Raw genomic sequence first — 20,622 nt, 5'->3', positions numbered from 1 at the left:
ACAAAGCATAATGACCAAAAAGTGGGGGTGGGGGTGTGAAAGAGAGAGAGAGAGATATAAGTGCTTACCAGAGAGACAGCAGGCTGGGGGGAAGGGTGGCATGCTGGGAACATTGGTAGTAGGAAATGTACACTGGTGGAAGGATGAGTGCTGGAACACTGTATAACTGAAACCTGACTATAAACGGCTTTGTAACTGTATTTCACGATTCAATTAAAACAAAAAGTACTGTATATTTTGTTCATAACTTTTTACAAAGTGCTTATTGCATACTTTAAAATTTCCATATATATGTCTTGCGTGCATCTCCTTAAACTTTCAGTATTGGCTTGCCTGTTGAATGTAGCCTAGAACTAGTTCTAAATTTTTGAAAGGGCCACGATATAATATTTGAGAATAAAACCATTTGCACATGATAGACTGTGATATTTTTTGCTGTAGGTTGATGTAACAGTTATTGAAAATTTTGACAATTTCTATAAGCCTAAAATTCATTCTTCAAACATTTTAAGAACTTCACCAAAAGACAGTACAGAAACTCTGATGCTTAAATGTTTGAATGTCACTATATGTAAAATATATTTAGGGTAATATGAGATTTTATATTAAGTATTCTTACACTTGAATCGAGTTAAGCACATCAGACATTAGTAGTGTAGCCTGCTGCAACATTCTCACAAAACTTTAGAAAAAATTGGCAACTTGAAATTAAAACACACCACTTTTGTTTTGTTTGTCTTAAAATCATAAGAAAGCAATTATAAACACTGATTTGAACTATCCCCATTATTAAAGGTTCTCTTGAGTTTTCTGATTTTTCTCCTTAGTTTCTCAGTGACAGACTGACATAATCACAATCTTTAACATGTGGTTATCTTATGTATTACCATTATCAGTGACTTAGGATAATTTAATTAACCTGCAATGTTCTCAGTAATTAAGAATGAATTTAAACTTGCTGAGTGTAAAAATTGAATCTTGAGTCTTTGCAAACTTAAAATTTACTTACGTATTAGTTTTAGATGCCAGCACTGCATGTGCTAGGTTTTATTCTATTTTACTGAAGTAAAATATTGAGTACACAAAAAAAATACTGCATTTATAATCAAAACTGAAAGTATTTTATAGTGTGCAAATGCTATTGGAAGTGCTTTTTCAAATGGGCTTACAGCAAAGAGCACCTTTTGCTATAAATGAAATTCATTTGCTTTAGTTACTATGAAGTCGTTAAAAGTCTATTTACTCATATATATGATTAAGAAGTCAGCACTTATATCTTAGAGGAAAACTAAATTTTAATGATTATATCCCCAGATAAATTCCTATAGCATATGTTTTGTCATACTTCCCATTTTTCCTGGAAAAACAATTTGCATTAACATGGGTTTAAATTGTCTATTGATTCCAACAGATTGTACAAACATCCTGTAAGTATAGTGCTCAGTGATCTAAACAACCAGCTCACTGAATGTTTTATGCCTAAAAATCTGGTATTAGGTATGAAAAAAGGACATGTTTCTATTCCTAGCAATATGTCCTAGATATGTTTTATTTTCCTTTACAGACTTAATACATGTTATACGTAAAAAATAAATTACCTAAATGCTTGAGTAATTATTAAAATAGGTAATGTTTTATATATAAATTATCACTCATTTCATTTTAGCAAAGAACATATCCACAATCATATATTCAATATTACTGTAAATGTGTAAGTAAATGTGTATCTACGCCAAGATGTCACCTAGCCTGAAACATGAAATAGGAACAGCCTGAATGGTTTTTATATTCAAAAGAGTTTTAAATATAACCTCAATAAATAACTTATCAACTTGGAAAGAAAAGGCTTCAAGAGCTAAAATAAAATTCTGCATAAGGACTAAATAACACAACTAAAAATAATACTGTAGTACTGGGTGCAAATTGGAGAGAGTTCTCCAAATTTTCTGAAAGGGCAGAAAAAATATTCAAAAACATATCTAAGGGGATACAGGTAAAAAAGTCTTGGTAACTAGAAGATTAGGGCCAAATACAGTCAATGAAATCAACAAGTTCATACTATTAAAAAGTAAATACAGAGTAGGTCCAACTATATATCTGAACATCAGACTAAGCATGGAAATCAAAATATGTCCCCAAACATTATGACACAATTTATCACATTCATATATAAGCCTCTCCAAGGGTTTATCTTGAACTACTTAAGTTTTCTTGTATATATATACTTTATACATATATATGTATATACTCACACATAAATATATATGTATATATACACAGTGCGACACATACACATATATAGCCAGGGAGGTAGTTAAGAGTTTAGGGGAATATGTGGACCCAAATTGCTGAACTGCTGTATTCCTTTTTCTAATGATAATTAGTCAAAAAATTAGTATAGAAATAGAGACTACACATTACCTTTCCCTGAGAGAAGCTCTATTTAACACAGGACTTGGAGAAAGATGCTTTGGTACTGTTGAGGGTGCTGAGTGAACTAGTAAAGTCCTAGCTGCATGCTCAGGCTTGCCACATGACCTTGTCAAATAGTCGTCACATCTTTCCAGAGAGTCATCAAATTCCCTCCCATGGGGTGTCCTGATAACCTGAAATTACACATATAAGTTATTCACATAGCTGCACATACTTTATTAGAAATACCAAATATAATAAGTTATTATGCCATCACTTGTAGAAAAATTTCATAATGCAGTAGTTATAATTATCACTACACTATAATATTAAACACTAAATATACCTGGACTTTTCTCTACAGATGACTAATATTTACAAGTGTTATCAATTCTAAGAGTTTTTATGTAGGGATGGGTGTAAAGATAGGGGTGTATATATAAAATAAAGGACAAATAAGCAATGTAATTTAGTTATAATGCCAATCATTAAAATTATTGATTGCTTTCTTCATATAAACATATTAGAAAATTAATTCCTGCTCCTGTAAACCATATGTTAAACTGAAATTCACACCCTAGGAAGGAGATTCATACACACTTGCAATTGTGTATAAATATTTACATAGAAAAATATGTAAAATATACAAAGCTAGAGAATGGTAGATATCATCGGAAGAAAATTCAAAAGGAAATGAGCTAAGAACTGCTTGTGAGTTTGGAATCAGCGGGGTTTATCAAGAAGGAGCTGCAGTTCAAACTAGGATATTCAATAGGAACTGAAAAAAAAAGAGAACAAGAGAACATCTTGAATTAAAAAAAAAATTAAAAAGAAGGACTGACCATCTTAGTTAAGAACACAGTACCTTAAAGTCATGCAGGATATTATTTGAAGTCTGGGAAGATGTAAAGAAAAAAATCAGACTGAGGAACATCCAAGGGGAATGTGTTGTTCTGAAAGTTAATTAATGAATGTATTTCAAGGAAGAGGAATCACTGGGTCAAATATTCCTAACAGGGAGAACTGAAAATGAACATTTGAACCAGCAATAGGAAAGTCATCAATAATATCAAGAGTAGCAGCTTAAATCATTGGATTCAATCACCTGTCCATACACTGATGTCAGCCCACAGGTACAGAAAGGTTGAAAACTACTATTCTACAGCCCACCCTTGTTATAACTGGTGGTCCACGGACCAATATGCAAGACAAGTGGCAGTCACAGGTGTAAAAAAGTTGAACAATGCTGGCTTAATTGAAGTCGTCTGAGTAATATCTGGAATCAATTTCAAGATAAAATGGGGAGGAAAATTGCATTTATTTAAGTAAATATTTAATTTCCAGTCACTGATTTATTTATAGAGGATGTGCTCCTAAGCACTGGGCTACCAGTTTAATGTAAAAGTCCCAAGATGTGGTGTAAATTGGGCCTGTGGTGCCAGAGTTACACGGGACAACCTGAATGCTCATGGGATATACCTGACAGTCCTCTCGGGTTGCATGCAGCAGGATCAGCAGCATGTAAGACATGTGCCTTAACCTCTGTATTCTCTCCTGTCCCAGGGTTGGGACTAAAACATTAAATACCATCAAGTTCTTGTTATGTTCTTGCAGTACTATTTAACTGAAAAAGCTATCCAATCTTTCTCAGACTTACTTCTCTCATATGTAAAATAAGGTCAATAGTATTTTTCAGTTTAAATTATCTTGAAGAATGTATAGCTGTATAAGTTACACAATAAATAATGCATTTATTATTAAAACACCAACCCAACACAGCATTTTGCTTCAACACTGTCACAATTTTTCACTGCTTTCCAAAATTACTGCAATGTTAGTGAGCCAGCAGCTGGCTAAGAATCAAGCCTTCATGGCAGAACCAAATAGCACGTAATTCAAATGACTCAGTTATAGTCCCAAAAGACTAAGAAATATGTGATCTACGTGGAATAAAAGAACTGAAAATTATTTCATTGTTAGCTATTCATAACGACACAAAGTAAAACTCAGAGTCAAAAACCAGTTTAAAGAGGTTTCTGGTAATCATATGTGAGTGTATCTAGTATACTTATTAAAAAAGTATAAGAAAGAAAGAAAAAAGGGGATTGTAATGCTATTTCTAGAATTTTATCCAAATAAGAGCCACATGGCTTGTGGAAGAGATCCTTTTCTATTCATTAATTTCAATGATGATGACGTCATGTTGGCTAGCCATCTGTCTATCACCAATGTGAACAGTGAGGCCATAAGTAGAAAAAAAGAAAAAGAGCATTCATAACAGGGTGAGAAAAAGCGTGAGGAAAAAATAACCAATGACTACAGTTATTTAGCACAATAGGAAAATATAGGAGAATACCTAAGGATACTGTAAAAAATCTTAAATGTAACTATTTATTAGCTATCTTCTTTGTATAAAGAACTGAACAAGGTTAAAGAAATAGCAATGGCAGATAAATATAACAAGACAACTCAAAGAAGCCCAGATTGGGAGACATAAAAAAAAACACAAAGAACTAAGGGGCCATAGAGATAGCACAGCACGCAGGGCACCTGCCTTGCACAGAGCCAACTCTGGTTTAGTACCTGGTGCCCTAAATAGTCCCCACCCAAACCAAAAAATACTGACATAACAATAATGAAGAAATTATAAATAAAGAGTTCTATATTAAATAACTATGTAATGTGAACAGTCGGGATATAACCATGCCATTGAGTTGGAGAACAGATTTGTTACAGAAAGTTTTACTTAAGGTGGGAAAACAGGAGGCAAGTCTTTGCCTAGTACCCACTTCAAACTTCACACTTAGTTTTAAAAAGCTTTTCATAATTATTTTTTTAAAAAAACAAATGGAATAGTGTATTTCTGACTTGTTACAAGAGTTGTATTTTTGGTTGATTACTGAAGAACCAAGGCTTAAGGTTCAAAAATGTGGGTTCAAATCCCTGCTAATTATGTAACACTAAGCGAATCTTTAAGTTTTAATTCCCTTATTTATAAACTTGGAAAATGTTACAGGTTAGCAAAAAAAGTTAGTTGAAAATATAAAGCAGAAAGCTTGACTTAAAACAAACAGCAACATTTCTTTTGTTTCCATCTATCACAACAACAACAAAAGAAACTTTTTTACATTTATGGAAATTGGTTTCTCAAAATGCCTTTCTATGATCTCAGAACTGTAAAACTTCTAATCTTACAACTACAGAGATCAAAAATATTTTAAAAACATACTTTAAATCTATCTTGAATCTTTTATTAAAAAATTAATTTCAGGGGCTGGAGCAATAGCACAGCGGGTAGGGCGTTTGCTTTGCACGCGGCCGACCCAGGCTCGATTCCCAGCATCCCATATGGTACCTCGAGCACCACCAGGAGTAATTCCTGAGTGTATGAACCAGGAGTAACCCTTGTGCATTGCTGGGTGTGACCCAAAAAGCAAAAAAAAAAATAATTTCACACACTCAGTTCATTAAAATTACACAAGTAAAATATAATTATGTATACACTTAACTTTTAAATCTGGGATATATGATGGCATGGCTATAGTATACTTACAAAATAAAAATGAAAGCTTCTTATATAATAAATTGACAAAATAAATATTAAATTTTGTTATATTTATTGGAACATTTTAAGGAAAAATAATGAAAGAAAAAAATAACTACTAAGTTCAATGTCACTGTCACTGTCATCCTGTTGCTCATTGATTTGCTCGAGTGGACACCAGTAATATCTCCATTGTGAGACTTGTTACTGGTTTTGGCATATTGAATACACCACGGGTAGCTTGCCAGGCTCTGCCGTGCAGGCGGGATACTCTCAGTAGTTTGCCTTGCTGAGAGGGATGGAGGAATCGAACCTGGGTCGGCAGCGTGCAAGGCAAATGCCCTACCTGCTGTGCTATGGGAAATTTTTGTTCAACTAATATATGTTGAATGCTTACTTACTACCTGGTATTTATGCTATGTTCTAATTTTTCTTGTCATAATGCATAGAACTTAAGAAATAAACACAAATAATTTTACAATGCTTAACTGAGTAGCAGTTCAGAATAATGACAGAAATATAGGAATAAGAATAGGCACAACTTTTAGCATGATAATAAGTTCAGAGACTGGTTCTAATTCAAAAGGGAGAGAAGCAGATGTTGATAACTGAGATCAGTTTCTTAAGTCCTCTAAAGAGAAAGCTTATCTCAGAGTTCATAGAGTATAAGGGTTACGATCCATCTAAATCTGATGGAACGGCTTATTCCATCCTCCACATTTCCTCAACTTCAAGTTCTATTTCTCCAGTGGCTATATGAACCTTTCATTGGTCTTTCCTGGAGAACATGAAGATTTTCCTTGTGAATGAGACAGATTGCCAGAGAGTAAACATTAAAATTTGTGTCCCTTTCTCAAGAGTATAAAATTAATGGAAAACAACTGCCAAATGAGAATCTCTATTTCTTACTACCCTCCACCCTTTTAACGTCTATGTTTGTAGACATGGCCATGTGTCTAGTTCATGTCAACGTGACAAGTGATTTAGGTCACTTGCAAGACTTGTAAGAAGCAAGTGAGCCTTGACAGATGTCCTGGTTTCTCAGTGAGAAATATGCCTCTACTGAGCTATGATATTAAAATTAAACTAGAATTTGTAAGAACACCAACCAATTTCCTAATAAAACATATAAGTAAAAACAGAAGAAACAAACATTATACAAACAAGGGTAGTGATGAAACAATAGGATAATTCAATAGAAGTAGAAAGAGTAATTACAGAAAATATAGAAATTTAAGCAGAGAATTCTGAACTTGATGTGATATTCACCCATCCACTCAAAAAGAAATGAATTATCTACCATATGCCACATACCTTGATTGCCAGGGAAGAAGAAGGATAGAATGAACATTTACATGACTCTTGTTTTCATGAGTCTAGGAAGACACATGAAGTCTGTAATCCGGTAAGTCAAAAGCAATAGAACATAAGGAAATAATTGGATATGTGAGGATGTTAGAATGATGTAAAGCTACCAGAAATGAAATACAGATGGCAAAAGAAAAAGAAAAATAAAATTAAAAGAAAGGCTGAAGCAGAGAAGACAACTGTATGATTCCATCTGATCAGTATTTGGTAGTTATTGACAAAGCAGCATATAAGATATATACAGAAAATAAGGAGAATTAGAAAGTTTTTAGGTTGTACTGTAGAATCAACAAGAGAACAGAAGTATCAAGAAGTGCTGGCATCAAACTGAAGCTAGAAAAGGTCTATCTGATAAAGGATCAGGTAAAAGAAGTTCATTCTATGATTCACTGTTTTGTTTTGGGGTATTAACAATGAAACACCCAGCAGTCAGGATTTACTCAGAGACCATTCATGCTCAAGTAAGAATACCTGGCATTGAACCTGCGTCAGCTGCATGCAAAGCAAGCACCTTACCACTCTACTATCTTCATAGCCCCCTTATTCCAAAATTCTTTCCCAAAGCACCCTATAACTACTAGCTACAAGTCCATTCTCTCATTCACCTGGTGTCATATAAAGGATTGTGATTTTTTTCTTTTAGTCTTGGGAGTAACAAGTCTCACGATGGAGACGTTATTGGTGCCTGCTCGAGCAAATCGATGAACAACAGGATGACAGTGCTACAGTCTTGGGACTACACCCAGTGGTTAATTCAGGACTTACTCCTGCTTTTGTGCTCATTAATAACTCCTGATTTTGCTTGGGGGCTTGGGTAGGGGCACCATACGCAGTGCTGGGAACTGAAACAGTCTACCATAGGCAAGGCAAGTGCTCAAACCCCCATACTATCTCTCAAAGTCCTTCATTAGTAATTTTTGACCTTAATACCAGTTTTAAAAATCTACTATGAGCTGAATTATGTGTCTTGGTATGTTGAAGTCCTAAACCCCTTAATGTGACTGAAGCTTCCTCTCTTCCCTCTCTGCTATGCAAGGACAAGAAAGGTAGCTTGTCTAGCTTTAAAAAACCAGAGGGCATCTTCCTGATCCCAGACTTCCCAGATTCCAGAACTATAAGAAATTTCATTTCTATTATTTAAACTACTCAGTTTAGCAACTATTATATTAGTCCAAGCTGAGTAAGGCTATCGTTTTTAAACTAACACGGCTGTACTCAGGGGTACTTCATACTTCCTAAGGTTAGTGCTCAGCTGACCACGCAATGACAAGGATGGAATCCAGGCCTCCCACATGCTTACTATGTACTTTAGTCCTTTGAACTATCATCCTGGCCCTATTCTCGTTTTAAAACAAATATTTTATATTGTCCTCTATATCCTGAAATGAAATATGGTGACAATGTAACTTATACATATATTTTTTAAATTATTGTCCTGAGGAATAAAAGAGCACTAAAAATTATAACAAACATACTTTGTTCTATGGAGAGCTAAATTGGTTTTAATATTTTTGAACAAAATTCTCACTGCTACACTGGCTAAAGAGATAGTTGAAAGCCATGTGTGATACGGAATTCATTACTGTTTGGAACAATCCCACTCCACGGAATAGCTAGTATCCCTGCACATTAAATATCAAGAATACTTTACCTAAATGGTTGTAATAAGAAAATGTCCCTGTAAATTTCTATAATTCCACCTTGAAGATGGTACAATCCTGAGAACCAGTGCATTTAGTGAATATAATGCACAGTGCATATAGAACTTAAATCTGTAGAAGAGAAGTTAATGATTCAGGGTGAAAAAAATGGTACAACAAAAAAGAAATGATTACAACACAAAATAAATGGTACCACTCCCTGTCCAGACAAGACCCCAAGCAGCTGCCCACAAATGGCTCCTCTACTCCTGAACGGCCATGATCCCAGATGCACACAAACCAATTTGGGAACCCAGCGGCTCTGGCAGAAATCCCTCTGGACTTAGTTACTAAAATACCAGAAATCCGAAACTGCAGAGCCTCAATAGCGGCCGCGCAACATCATATGCTCTTCCTTAACAGCAACAGAAAACAAATTATCAAATGATGCCTTTTCGGCAGGTCTGATTGTTGGGGGGAAATTCCAAATAATAATAATGGGTTTCCTGTCGAGGTTGAATGCAATCGAAGTAAAGAGGGAGTAAAGTGAAAATCATCTGCCACACAGGCAGGGTGGGGGTGGGATGGGGGCATACTGGGATTCTTGGTGGTGGAACATGTGCACTGGTGAAGGGATGGGTGTTTATTCATTGTATGACTGAGACTTGAACCTGAAAGCTTTGTAACTATTCTCATGGTGATTCAATTTGAAAAAAATGGTACCACAAAGAAATTCTAAAATAATATAAGCATTTGTGAGAATAGATAATGCATCTAAGAAGAAAAAAGTAACTAGTATAATAGGTTCTAGGTACAGGAAAGTAGGAAAACTAGAAAAATTAGGTGTAAAAAGAGTCATTGTCCCCCAATATATGCCCTTTATTGAAGCAGTTTTGTTTCTTATCTTTTCTCCCAGGAAACAATTAGTCTCAAATTCCAAAGATTTCTTTATGTTGCTTTCATTTTGAAGACATATTTCACTTTTTCCCCTTGCTTACACAAAAAATATATTTCTCAATGAAACTCACAAAAAATCCCACTTTCTATAAAATCTTGCAAGCATGCTCAATTTTGTGCTTTTTTTCCTTGGAGAAAATCCTAATACTCCACTTTCAGTTTATGTATCAGTCAAACTCTACATGCTTTTAACAAAATCCTTAATTCTTTCCATAGAAAAGAGAGCAGTGTTTAATGCCATTTTATATTTCAATAACAAACTTCCCTTTTAATACAAAAATTGTCACTGGAGTTCACTTACCACTTTCACAAGGATAGCATAAACCATCAACCTCTACTTTATTCCAAAAAGTGAGGAATTTAGAGGTGGATTTAGTAGAGAGGAGGTGGGAAATAGTTCTTTTAAATAATTCATAAAGAAAAAAGAATTCTAAATATAATAAACACCTATATTTAAGTGCAGAGTCTCCTGCCCCTATGCCTGGCTGTCTTCACTGGGGCTCCTTGGAGGGGGGCTGGTTGAGTTTCCCTCCCCGCCATGAGCAGAGACCCAGCAGCCGAAGACCTCCAGAACCCAGCAAAAGCCATGCTCAAGGCCACTCTCCACATGCTCGGATGAGCCTCATGCATGAAGGAATAGGCAGAGGAACCCAGGTGTGCAGGACCCAGGACTGAGATCTCTAAGCCTTCTTGGATTGGGACTAGGCCTCCTCCATTCAGATCCCCCATTTTCCAGTAGCTAGGAGTCACACCCACAAACTGCCCCCGGTGCCATGTAATCCCATCAATGGTCAAGATCCAGAGACTATAAAACAAAGCTCCCAGAAGCCCGTGGCCATATTTGAGGCCACACGACCTCTTATTGTCTAATTCTCCCTCTCGGAGAACCCAGCAAGCTACTGAGGGTATCCTGCCCACATGGCAGAGCCTGGCAAGCTCCCCGTGGCACATTCTATATGTCAAAAACTGTAACAATTATCGGTCTCATTCCCCTGACCCTAAAAGAGCCTCCAATGTGGCATCGTTGGGGAGGACAAGTAAAGAGAGGCTGCTAAAAATCTCAGGGCTAGGAGGAATGCGGACGTTACTGGCACCTGCTTGAGCAAATTGGTGAACAATGGGATGACAGTGATACACTGATTTAAGTGCACCAGCCAATGCAAAACTAAATTATTTACCTTAGTAGAGCTAGATTATTTAAAAATCAGTGTTGTATAAATTTCACCCCTTTATCTCTTTACTTACATATTTTGTCTACTTCTTTTCTGTTCATAACTTAGTCAGACAACATGCATGTATTAATAATCTCATATCATATGTACTAGCAATTATCAGTAAATGACCTTGCCATCCTGGAATTTATACAGCAGTTAGAATCAAACATACTTTAAACACAGATGCAAATAAGCATAAAAATATACCTAAATAAAGCAAAATTTGAAGGAAATATACAAAGGCTGACATTATCCTCTAGCTAGGATCACTAAGGCAGTTTCTCTAGACCTGTAAAACACTGAACATTGTATTTTTTGACGTGGATGTGTGTGGAAGACATTTTATATAAATACATACATGTGTTTATATTACACATATCAATGTATATGACATAGTGTATGCACACCACATGAATTATGCCAAACCTAAACTCCTCTAAGGGACACATTAAACAAGAATACAGTCCTGCACAAATATGATAGAAGGGACAGTCATATCAATAAAGTGCTATATCCAAATCTCTAAAGATTCACAATGCTTGTTTTAAAATGCTAAATTCTAAAGGGTTGAAAAGACAGTACATGGTCAGGGCACTTGCCTTGAATGTGGCCAACCCAGAATCAATACCCAAAATTCCATATGATTCCCAAAGTACTGCCAGAAGTGAACCCTGAACACAGAGTCTAAATCAGGTATGGCCTCAAAACTGAAAAAAATAAGTAAAATAAAACGTAAAATTCTTGTCTCTGTTCTCAACAATTTCAATTTAGTAAACCTAGAACTGATTTTTATTAAGTTCCACCAGGATAAGTCAAACTCTGGTACATTTGAATTCTTACTCATGCAGTGCCTTGGCTCGTAACTGTTTGTTCCATAATTTTTAAAATCACTGTCAAAGCGGAACAGAGTATTAAAAATACCAGTCAAATTCTGTATTTTGCTCTCTCTCACACAAACACCAAACTTATACAAACAAATTTAATAAATAATTCATTAATATGAATAATAAATAACATAAGATCACAATCACGATCACGAAATCCCGTTAATCACCGATTTCTCAAGCGGGCCCAGTAACTTCTCATTTTGTCCTTTCCCTGAGATCTTAGAAGTCTATCTCGACTCGGCCCTCCCAACGATGATGTCGCACTGGGGGCTCTTTCAGGGTCAGGGGAATGAGATCCAGGTTGTTACTGGATTTAGCATATGAATACACCATGGGAAGCTTGCAAGGCTGTCCCATGTGTGCAGGAAACTCTCAGAAGATTGTCAGTTTCTCTTAGAGGGAGAAGTAGGCTACAAGATATCGTGCAGCCACAAAGTGGCCACGCGCTTCTGAGAGCTTGCTTTTAAGTCGCTCTCTGGATGTTGGCCGTTGATGGGATTACACACACCTGGGTTCCTATGCCGGTACCTTCATGCATGAGGCCTGTCCGAACATGCGGAGAGGGGCCTCGAGCATGGCTATAGCTAGGTTCTGGTGGTCTTCAGTTGCCAGAAGCTCTGCTCGGGGTGGGGAGGGAAGCTGGAGCCCATCCCCTCCGAGGGGCCCGGGGAAAGACAACCAGGCGTGCGAGCAAGAGACTCTCTTTTCCACATAAGATACTTGTGGAAAATAGTGAATTAATAGCTTACTGTAGTTAAAAATGATGACAGTCCATAAGATAACAACCGTTCACTTTCTTTTTTTTTTATTTGAAAATTTATTATAAATATATCTGCTGCATCAGAAGTTTTTCAGTTTCTAAGATAGACATGAGGATATTGAAATAACTTACATTTAATTTGTGTATTAACCTGGGAAAAATATTTTCAAAATAGCAATTTTATTATCCAGGAATATATTTGATCAATATAAAATATTTGCTAATATAAAATAAATATCATTTTGTGCATGCACATTGTATATTAACAATGATTTATAGATTAATAATTGTGAAATTTCACTTTTTGCTAAAACGTGTTAAGTGTTTTTTATGGCTTTTTTTTTTTAATTTATTCTTGACTAAAGAAACATGATCAGCTATCTCACAATAACATAGGTAATATACTTATAGTCTTGTTTTAAAGATAGCAAAATTCTCATTTTTACTTCATGCCACATACCTTATAATCCTTTGACCGACAACAGCCAAGATGAGCATGATCTGAAAGGATATTCAAAAGAATTAAAGTACAACTCTTTCAATCAAAAAGAAAATTTAATTTCCTCTTTTATATTTGCTAGAAAGTGATTTTATAAATACGGTTTTTATTAAAGTAGGAGATACATGAATATAGACTAAAAACATTTTCAGTTATTTTCTAAATGTTTTGAATCATTACAGAAGATAGTTCAATTTCTTTCATATAAGACCAGCTTTATTAATATAAGATTCAACTACATCCAGTGATTCTTTTTTTTTTTAATTGAATCACCATGAGATGCAGTTACAAAGCTTTCATGTTTGAGTTTCAATCACACAATGATTGAACACCCATCCCTCTACCAGTGCACATTTTCTACCAACAATGTCCCCAGAATCCCGCACACCCCCATCCCAACTCTCCTTCTGCCTCTATGACAGACAATTTCCCCCATATTCTCTCTCTACACTTGGGAATTATGGTTTGCAATACAAATACTGAGAGGCTATCACGTTGGTCCTTTATCTACTTTCAGCACACATCTCCCATCCTGATGGATCACTCCAACCATCATTAACTTAGTGTTCCCTTCTCTATTCCAGCTGCCTTCTCTTCAAACTAATAAGGCAGGCTTCCAACCATGAAGCAATATACCTGGCCCTTGTTTCTACTGTCTGTGGGTATCAGTCTCATATTATGTTATTTTATATTCCATAAATGAGTGCAGTCATTCTATGTTTGGCCTTCTCTTTCTGATTCATTTCTATCAAGTGACTTTCAAAATTAAAAAATTAATCCCAGATCAACTCTTCTGTAAAGTCTAGTGTACAGTAACGATATTATCTGAACAAAATAGAATAAATTGCTTAAAAGTAAATTTTAAAAAAATCCAGCATGTCCACATCAACCTTTTCTCTCTTTAAAAGCAATTCTTTTTTGTTTGTTTTGGTTTCAGTTTCTGGGTCACGTTCAGTAATAAGACAATGCTTACTTCTGACTCTGTGCCTGGGAATCACTCCTGGTATTGTTCAGGAGACTATGGGGTGTGGGAATTGAAACTGGATCAGACACATGCAAGGTAAAGTGACCCACCCACTGTAACCTCTCTCCAGTGCCATCAAAGTCATTCTTGAGCCTCAGTCTAAGTGATAGTTAATGTAGGTTCCAGATTAATCAATCCCAGTTTTAGCAATCTGCAGTTTCCTATTTTGAAGGATATTACTGTCATCCTTTTCATTACTTCAAGAAACTAAACCTCACCCATAAAAGTGAGAGAGAAAAGTTTTAGAGATTGGGATAAAACAGTTTCAGGTGAACATATAAAAAAAAGAGCTAGAAAACATCATCACTTGAATCTGACTACCTTCTGGCTATGTCCAATCCTATGATGAGAATCCCAATCACATAACCTCATTAGCCTGATAATTTCATAGAGTTCTCATCTCTAGAGACCACTGCTCTGTGGGTTAGGGCTTCAATAAATGGATTTTGAAGTAACACAATTTAATACAAGGCAATGTTCTTGTCAAGAAATGTTTACACACAGACACACGAACAGATGTATGTAGAAGAAAGACAGGATAAAAATAAAATACTAGTATTTATAAATTTTGAGAAAAATGTAATATGAAATCCTTATAGTTTTAAAATTTTTCTATACACCCAAAATTATGTCAAAATAAAATGTGACCTCTCATCAGACTTTTGATTGTACATGGGTGTAATTTCAATTAAAAGTTACTGCAAACTGTAGCAGTTAAGCTAATACATAATACCTGTCAAGAGAAACCACTTTAAGACATTTAAAAAACATCTTCCAAAGAGAATCTATTTAAAATTATTTTTTTCTTAACATTTATTTTCCATGTCTGTATAATTCTTCCAAGAGAGGAAACAGAGTATAACATCTGTTTCTAATTTCTCATAATCTACTATTATGGGTACTAAAGACTTATTATTTCCTCATCTACTTTACTACTAAGCTAAGTAAAAACTGCATATTTTCATAGAAGAATATTTTCTCTCCTTAGAAAAAAAATGATAGACTATAGTTGAGAAACAGAAAGATGGAGTTATGATTATTTTTCTCTATAGTTATGATTATATTTTTCTCTATTTTTTTCTATATGCTTTTCTCAGTGTGTAGGGTATTAACATAAAGGTTTGACAAATTGACAAGTCAAATGTCTACATATATTGCTACAGGTATTAACGGTACTAATTCAAATATACCAGTTATACCAAAATATTTAATTTTCTTCACAAAATTATCTTCATACTGAACTCAGAAAAATGCATTAATTAGAACTATAGCTACAGATGATAAAATATTCTTAGAAACTACACTTAAATATTTTTCCAGATATAATTAATAAGTATTATAGTAACAGTTTTTATTAAGTATCTTGTGCTAGGGTACTTTACACATTCACCATGTTGTATTCAATTTTGTATATGCTGATTTTCAATGTAGTAAAATGATTCTTCAATAATCCCTAATTTATAAAGAAGTGGCAGGACAAGTATTCATATATATATGTGTATATATATATGTTCTAATATTACCATATTTTGGTCAAAATATTTTGACCAGGAGCAATAACAGCAGGTAGGGCATTTGCCTTGCACGTGGACAACCCATGTTCAATTCTCAGCATCCCATATAGTCCCGAGCACCGCCAGGGATAATTCCTGAGTGTAGAGCCAGGAGTGACCCCTGTACATCACTGGGTGTGACCCAAAAACCAAAAAGCAATATATATATATATTTTTTTGACCAAAATATGGTAACTTCTGACCACCTTAGGTTTCAACAATTTTGTCATAGTGTATTTTGCCAGCTTATATCAACAAATTTCATTTACTGCCACTACATTATTTATGGGGCTGGAGAAATAGCACAGTGGGTAGGGCATTTACCTTGCATGCGACTGACCCAGGTTCAATTCCTCTGTCCTTCTCGGAGAGCCCAGCAAGCCACCAAGAGTTCCCACCCACATGGCAGAACCTGGCAAGCTCCCCATGGCATATTCAATATGCCAAAAACAGTAACAAGTCTCACAATGGAGACATTACTGGTGCCCACTCAGGCAAATCGATGAACAACAGGAGGATAGTGCTACAGTGCTATACGTTCCAAACCCATAACATTGGGCTCCTTTCACTATGATACATCCCAAAATCTAAATATAAACTAAGCAATTATGTTAGGGTGATTAAAGGATTCTATAGTGAAATAAATTTAGAAATTGCTGAGCAAAAGAAAAAAATCAAGGTTTTTTTTTTTTTTATTCTCTTCACTAGAGGACATATTAGTCCTTTCATGCTAATATGTACTTTGGGTATCAAAGAGGGTAAATGGTTATAGTAGCACAGAAAATCTATTAATTTTTAAGGGTTACCTCTATGATTATACCACATATCTTAAAATTGGCAATAAAACAATAGTATACAATAATACAGCAAAAATACTGTATTTTTACAGAATGCCCTGTGTTAAATGTCTGACTGTGACCTAGACATTCAAGCAACAAAGAGTTCACTTGTAGCTCACCATGGTGGATCCTGGTCCAACCATCTCTTTCACAGTCTCTACCAGAGGATCCAAAAACATTATCCGTCCTAGGACTTGGGGGATCAACCTGGGAGGAGAAGAAGATCAATGTTAAAAAAAAAAAGAGCTTAAATCCAGTGCTTTAAACACTTGGCCATCCTAGTGGTGCAGTTACTATATAAGTATCCATGATATTTTTCAAAGAAGTAGGCAAACATTTCTGAAATTCACCTAAATTAATAATTCCCCTCAAATAGCCAAAGCAATATGAGGAATGAAAAGAAAATTGGGGCTTTGCTTTTCCCAATTTCAGACTATATCGCTTTATGCTATATTAATTTAAAATGTGATACTGGGAAAAGGACATACTCTCAGACCAGTGGAACAGAACTGGGAATCCAGAGACAGATCCTTAGGTATATTAACAGCTAACCTTTAATAAAGGAGTGAAACGTATGGAAGTAGAACAAGGAAAACGTTTTCAACAAGTCGTACTGGGAAAACTGGTTGATCACAAGCAAAAATAATGAATTCAGACTCCTTCCTAACACCATGTACAAAAGGCAAATCAAAATGGATTATAGACCTCAATATGGACCTCAATAAAGACCCTGAATCTATAAGTTATATAGAGGACAGCATAAATGAAATACTCCATGACATTGAAGCTAGAGGCATCTTCAAGGACTCAATGCCACAGCCAAGCAAACACAAATGGGATTACATCAAATTAAAAAGCTTCTGCACTTCAAAGGAAATGATGACCACAACAAAAAAACACTCCAAACACTAGGAAAAAACATTTAACCAACTAAATGCTTCTTCCTCATCTGATAAAGGGTTAATATCCAAGCTATATAAAAGCACTAGTAGAACTTTACAAGAAAAATATGCAATCCTATCAAAAATTGGGATGAAAAGATAACAAACTTCAAAGAGCATATGAAAAAGAGCTCTGTATCACTTATCATGAAGGAAATGCAAATCAGAACATTGAGATATCATTTTACACCAGTGAGAATTTCACACATCACAAAGAACAAAAAGAACCAGTATTGTCAAGGATGTGGGCAAAGGGATCCTTCATTAACTGCTGGTGGGAATAGTGATTGGTCAAATCTTTCTAGAAAACAGTATGGACACTTCTCAGAAAACTGATCTTCTGTATGAGTCAGCAATTCAACTACTAGGCACCTACTCCAAGTACAAAAAACTCTATTTAGAAAAGACATTTACACTCCTATAATCAATGCAGCACTATTCCCGGTAACCAAAATCAGAAAGAACTCAAGTGCCCAAAACAGATGACTGGATAAAGAAACTTTGGGAGGCTGGAACCATAGCATAGTGGGTAGAGCATTTGCCTTGCACACAGCCAACTTGGGTTCGATTCCCAGCATCCCATATGGTCCCTGAGGAGGAGGAATTCCTGAGTGCAGAGCCAGAAGTAAGACCTGAGCATCTCTGGGTGTGACCCAAAAAGAAAGAAAGAAAGAAAGAAAGAAAGAAAGAAAGAAAGAAAGAAAGAAAGAAAGAAAGAAAGAAAGAAAGAAAGAAAGAAAGAAAGAAAAAAAGAAAGAAAGAAAGAAAGAAAGAAAGAAAGAAAGAGAGAAAGAAAGAGAGAAAGAAAGAGAGAAAGAAAGAGAGAAAGAAAGAGAGAGAAAGAAAGAGAGAAAGAAAGAAAGAAAGAAAGAAAGAAAGAAAGAAAGAAAGAAAGAAAGAAAGAAAGAAAGAAAGAAAGAAAGAAAGAAAGAAAGAAAGAAAGAAAGAAAGAAAGAAAAACTATGGTACATATACAATTTTCTGATACATGAATGGATACTTTTCATGTATCAGAAAATTGTGATTTATTTTTTGTGAGCTGAAATTATTCAGGAGTGGGGCAGACACAGAACCATTACTCTCAAAAACAGTATATTAAGAAACAAAGTAAGATCCTCTGCCCATACCTCCCCCCCCACCACCTTCCGTCACCATCAACTCAGCAGTCACACCAAAAAGCCACCCCCTGGCTGGCACCAGATAATCTCATCGACCACCATCCAGATCACAGGTCCTCCTCTCCCAGAAGGGAGCAACATGACATGACACTCGCCACAACCATGCCACCGGACCCTGTGCCAGGTTGTTTCACTCGGTGCACCCCGGGGGGGGGCGGGTGAGACGTCTCACCCCCAAAGGACCAACCCAACCACTGCCCTGCTCATGGCCACTCTCCACATGCTCAGGCTGAGCCTCACCCACGAGTGAAACTTTCCCTGGCCTAAGCGGCCACACGACACTTCCTAGGACATACCCTACTCACAGTCCAAGAGTACCACACCATATTTGATGGGATTCAAAGTAGGAGGAACCAACCTTAGAAGGAAATAAATTATTTCAGTTCTGCTTTGGAGCAGAGATTGGAGTTCAGGATGGAAACAACCAAAATATGGTGGTGGGAAGGTGCAATGGCGGTGGGATTGGTGTTTGGATATTAAATATGATCAAATATTGTGAACCACTTTATAAAATAAAACTTTTTTAAAAAAGATACAAAGTAGGGTATAATATCCAAAAGCAACAGAAACAGAACTGGTCTTTAGTACAAAGCTTACCATAGAGAAGAGAAGGGAGAGAAGAGGTTGGGAGGGGGAAGACACTGAGACAATGGTAAAGGAAATTGACACTGGTCAAGGATGTAGTGGAGGAATGTGTAATGCACAAAACGTTATCATTAACTATCATTAGGCAATGCAAACCAGTGCATAAAAGAAAATTCTTTAGAAAAATAGCTTAAATGTCCTTCAGTCTCATGGCACTGAAAACTAAACTACATTGCATAGACTGCACATTCTCATGGTCCAAAGTCAGAGCTCCCTTGGGTATTGGTAAATAAAGCAAATTAAAACTGAAGAATTTGGGGGCCTGGAGAGACAGCACAGCAGGTAGAGTGTTTGCCTTGCACATAGCCGACCCAAGTTTGATTCCCAGCATCCCATATGGCCCCCTGAGTACCACCAGCAGTAATTCCTGAGTGCATGAGCTAGAAGTAACAGCTGTGCATTGCAAGGAGTGACCCCTCAAAAAAAAAAAAAAGCCCTGAAGAATTTTTTATATATTTGAGTACTTTAAAAAGAAAAATAGGGGCTGAAGCGATAGCACAGAGGGTAGGACATTTGCCTTGCATACAGCCAACCCGGGTTTGATTCCCAGCATCCTATATGGTCCCCCCAGCACCGCCAGGAGTAATTCCTCAGTGCATGAGCCTGAAGTAACCCCTGAGCATCGCTGGGTGTGACCCAAAAAGCAAAAACAAACAAACAAACAAAAACCAGATTTAGTTGCTGAAGAGAAAGGACACTGTGTTGTAAGTAGCTTGTCTTGCATGAAGACAACCCGGAACTAATTCCCAGTACCACATATGATCCCCTGTGCTCTACCGGGAGTGATCCCTGAGTACAAAACCAAAAGTAAACCCTGAGCACAAGCGTGGCCCAAAATCCCCCTCCCTGCAAAAACAGAAAAAAAAAGGGAAAAAAAGGAAAGTCAAAGGTTTTAAATAAAATATTTTAAACACTGAGAAAATTATTCTCCCTTAAACAGCGATGTGAAAAATAAAAAGCATTTTAAGAAGTTATCCTTTTAAACTATTTTAAGTGACTAAAACCCCCAAATATTCTGCTTACCTTTGTACATTAACCACTTGAACATAAATGCTACTGTAACTGGGGCTGGGGAGATAAATGGACTGAAGCACAAGCATTCCAGGCTTTCCATGCAGGAGGCCTGGGTTCCACCTTGGAACCACATGGTCCCCTGAGAAC

The 20,622-nt window shown here is 36.1% G+C and overlaps 1 protein-coding gene across 1 annotated transcript in view; it reads right to left on the bottom strand.

Annotated features, from left to right (window-relative positions):
* The window catches only part of SPATA6 (spermatogenesis associated 6), a 94,337-nt gene that overhangs the window by 37,626 nt on the left and 36,089 nt on the right, over positions 1–20,622 (bottom strand). Inside the window, exons 8-10 of the mRNA XM_055138391.1 lie at positions 16,817–16,904; positions 13,243–13,283; positions 2,422–2,606 (exon numbers count right to left, since the gene is read on the bottom strand). Coding sequence (XP_054994366.1) covers positions 2,422–2,606; positions 13,243–13,283; positions 16,817–16,904 — 314 coding nt within the window. The remainder of the gene's footprint in view (positions 1–2,421; positions 2,607–13,242; positions 13,284–16,816; positions 16,905–20,622) is intronic.

The sequence above is a fragment of the Sorex araneus genome, chromosome 5 (genome assembly GCF_027595985.1).
Source record: "Sorex araneus isolate mSorAra2 chromosome 5, mSorAra2.pri, whole genome shotgun sequence".
Classification (NCBI taxonomy): Eukaryota; Metazoa; Chordata; class Mammalia; order Eulipotyphla; family Soricidae; genus Sorex; species Sorex araneus.
Note: the sequence above shows the minus strand (reverse complement) of the source record. Positions and strands in the feature narration are given on the sequence as shown.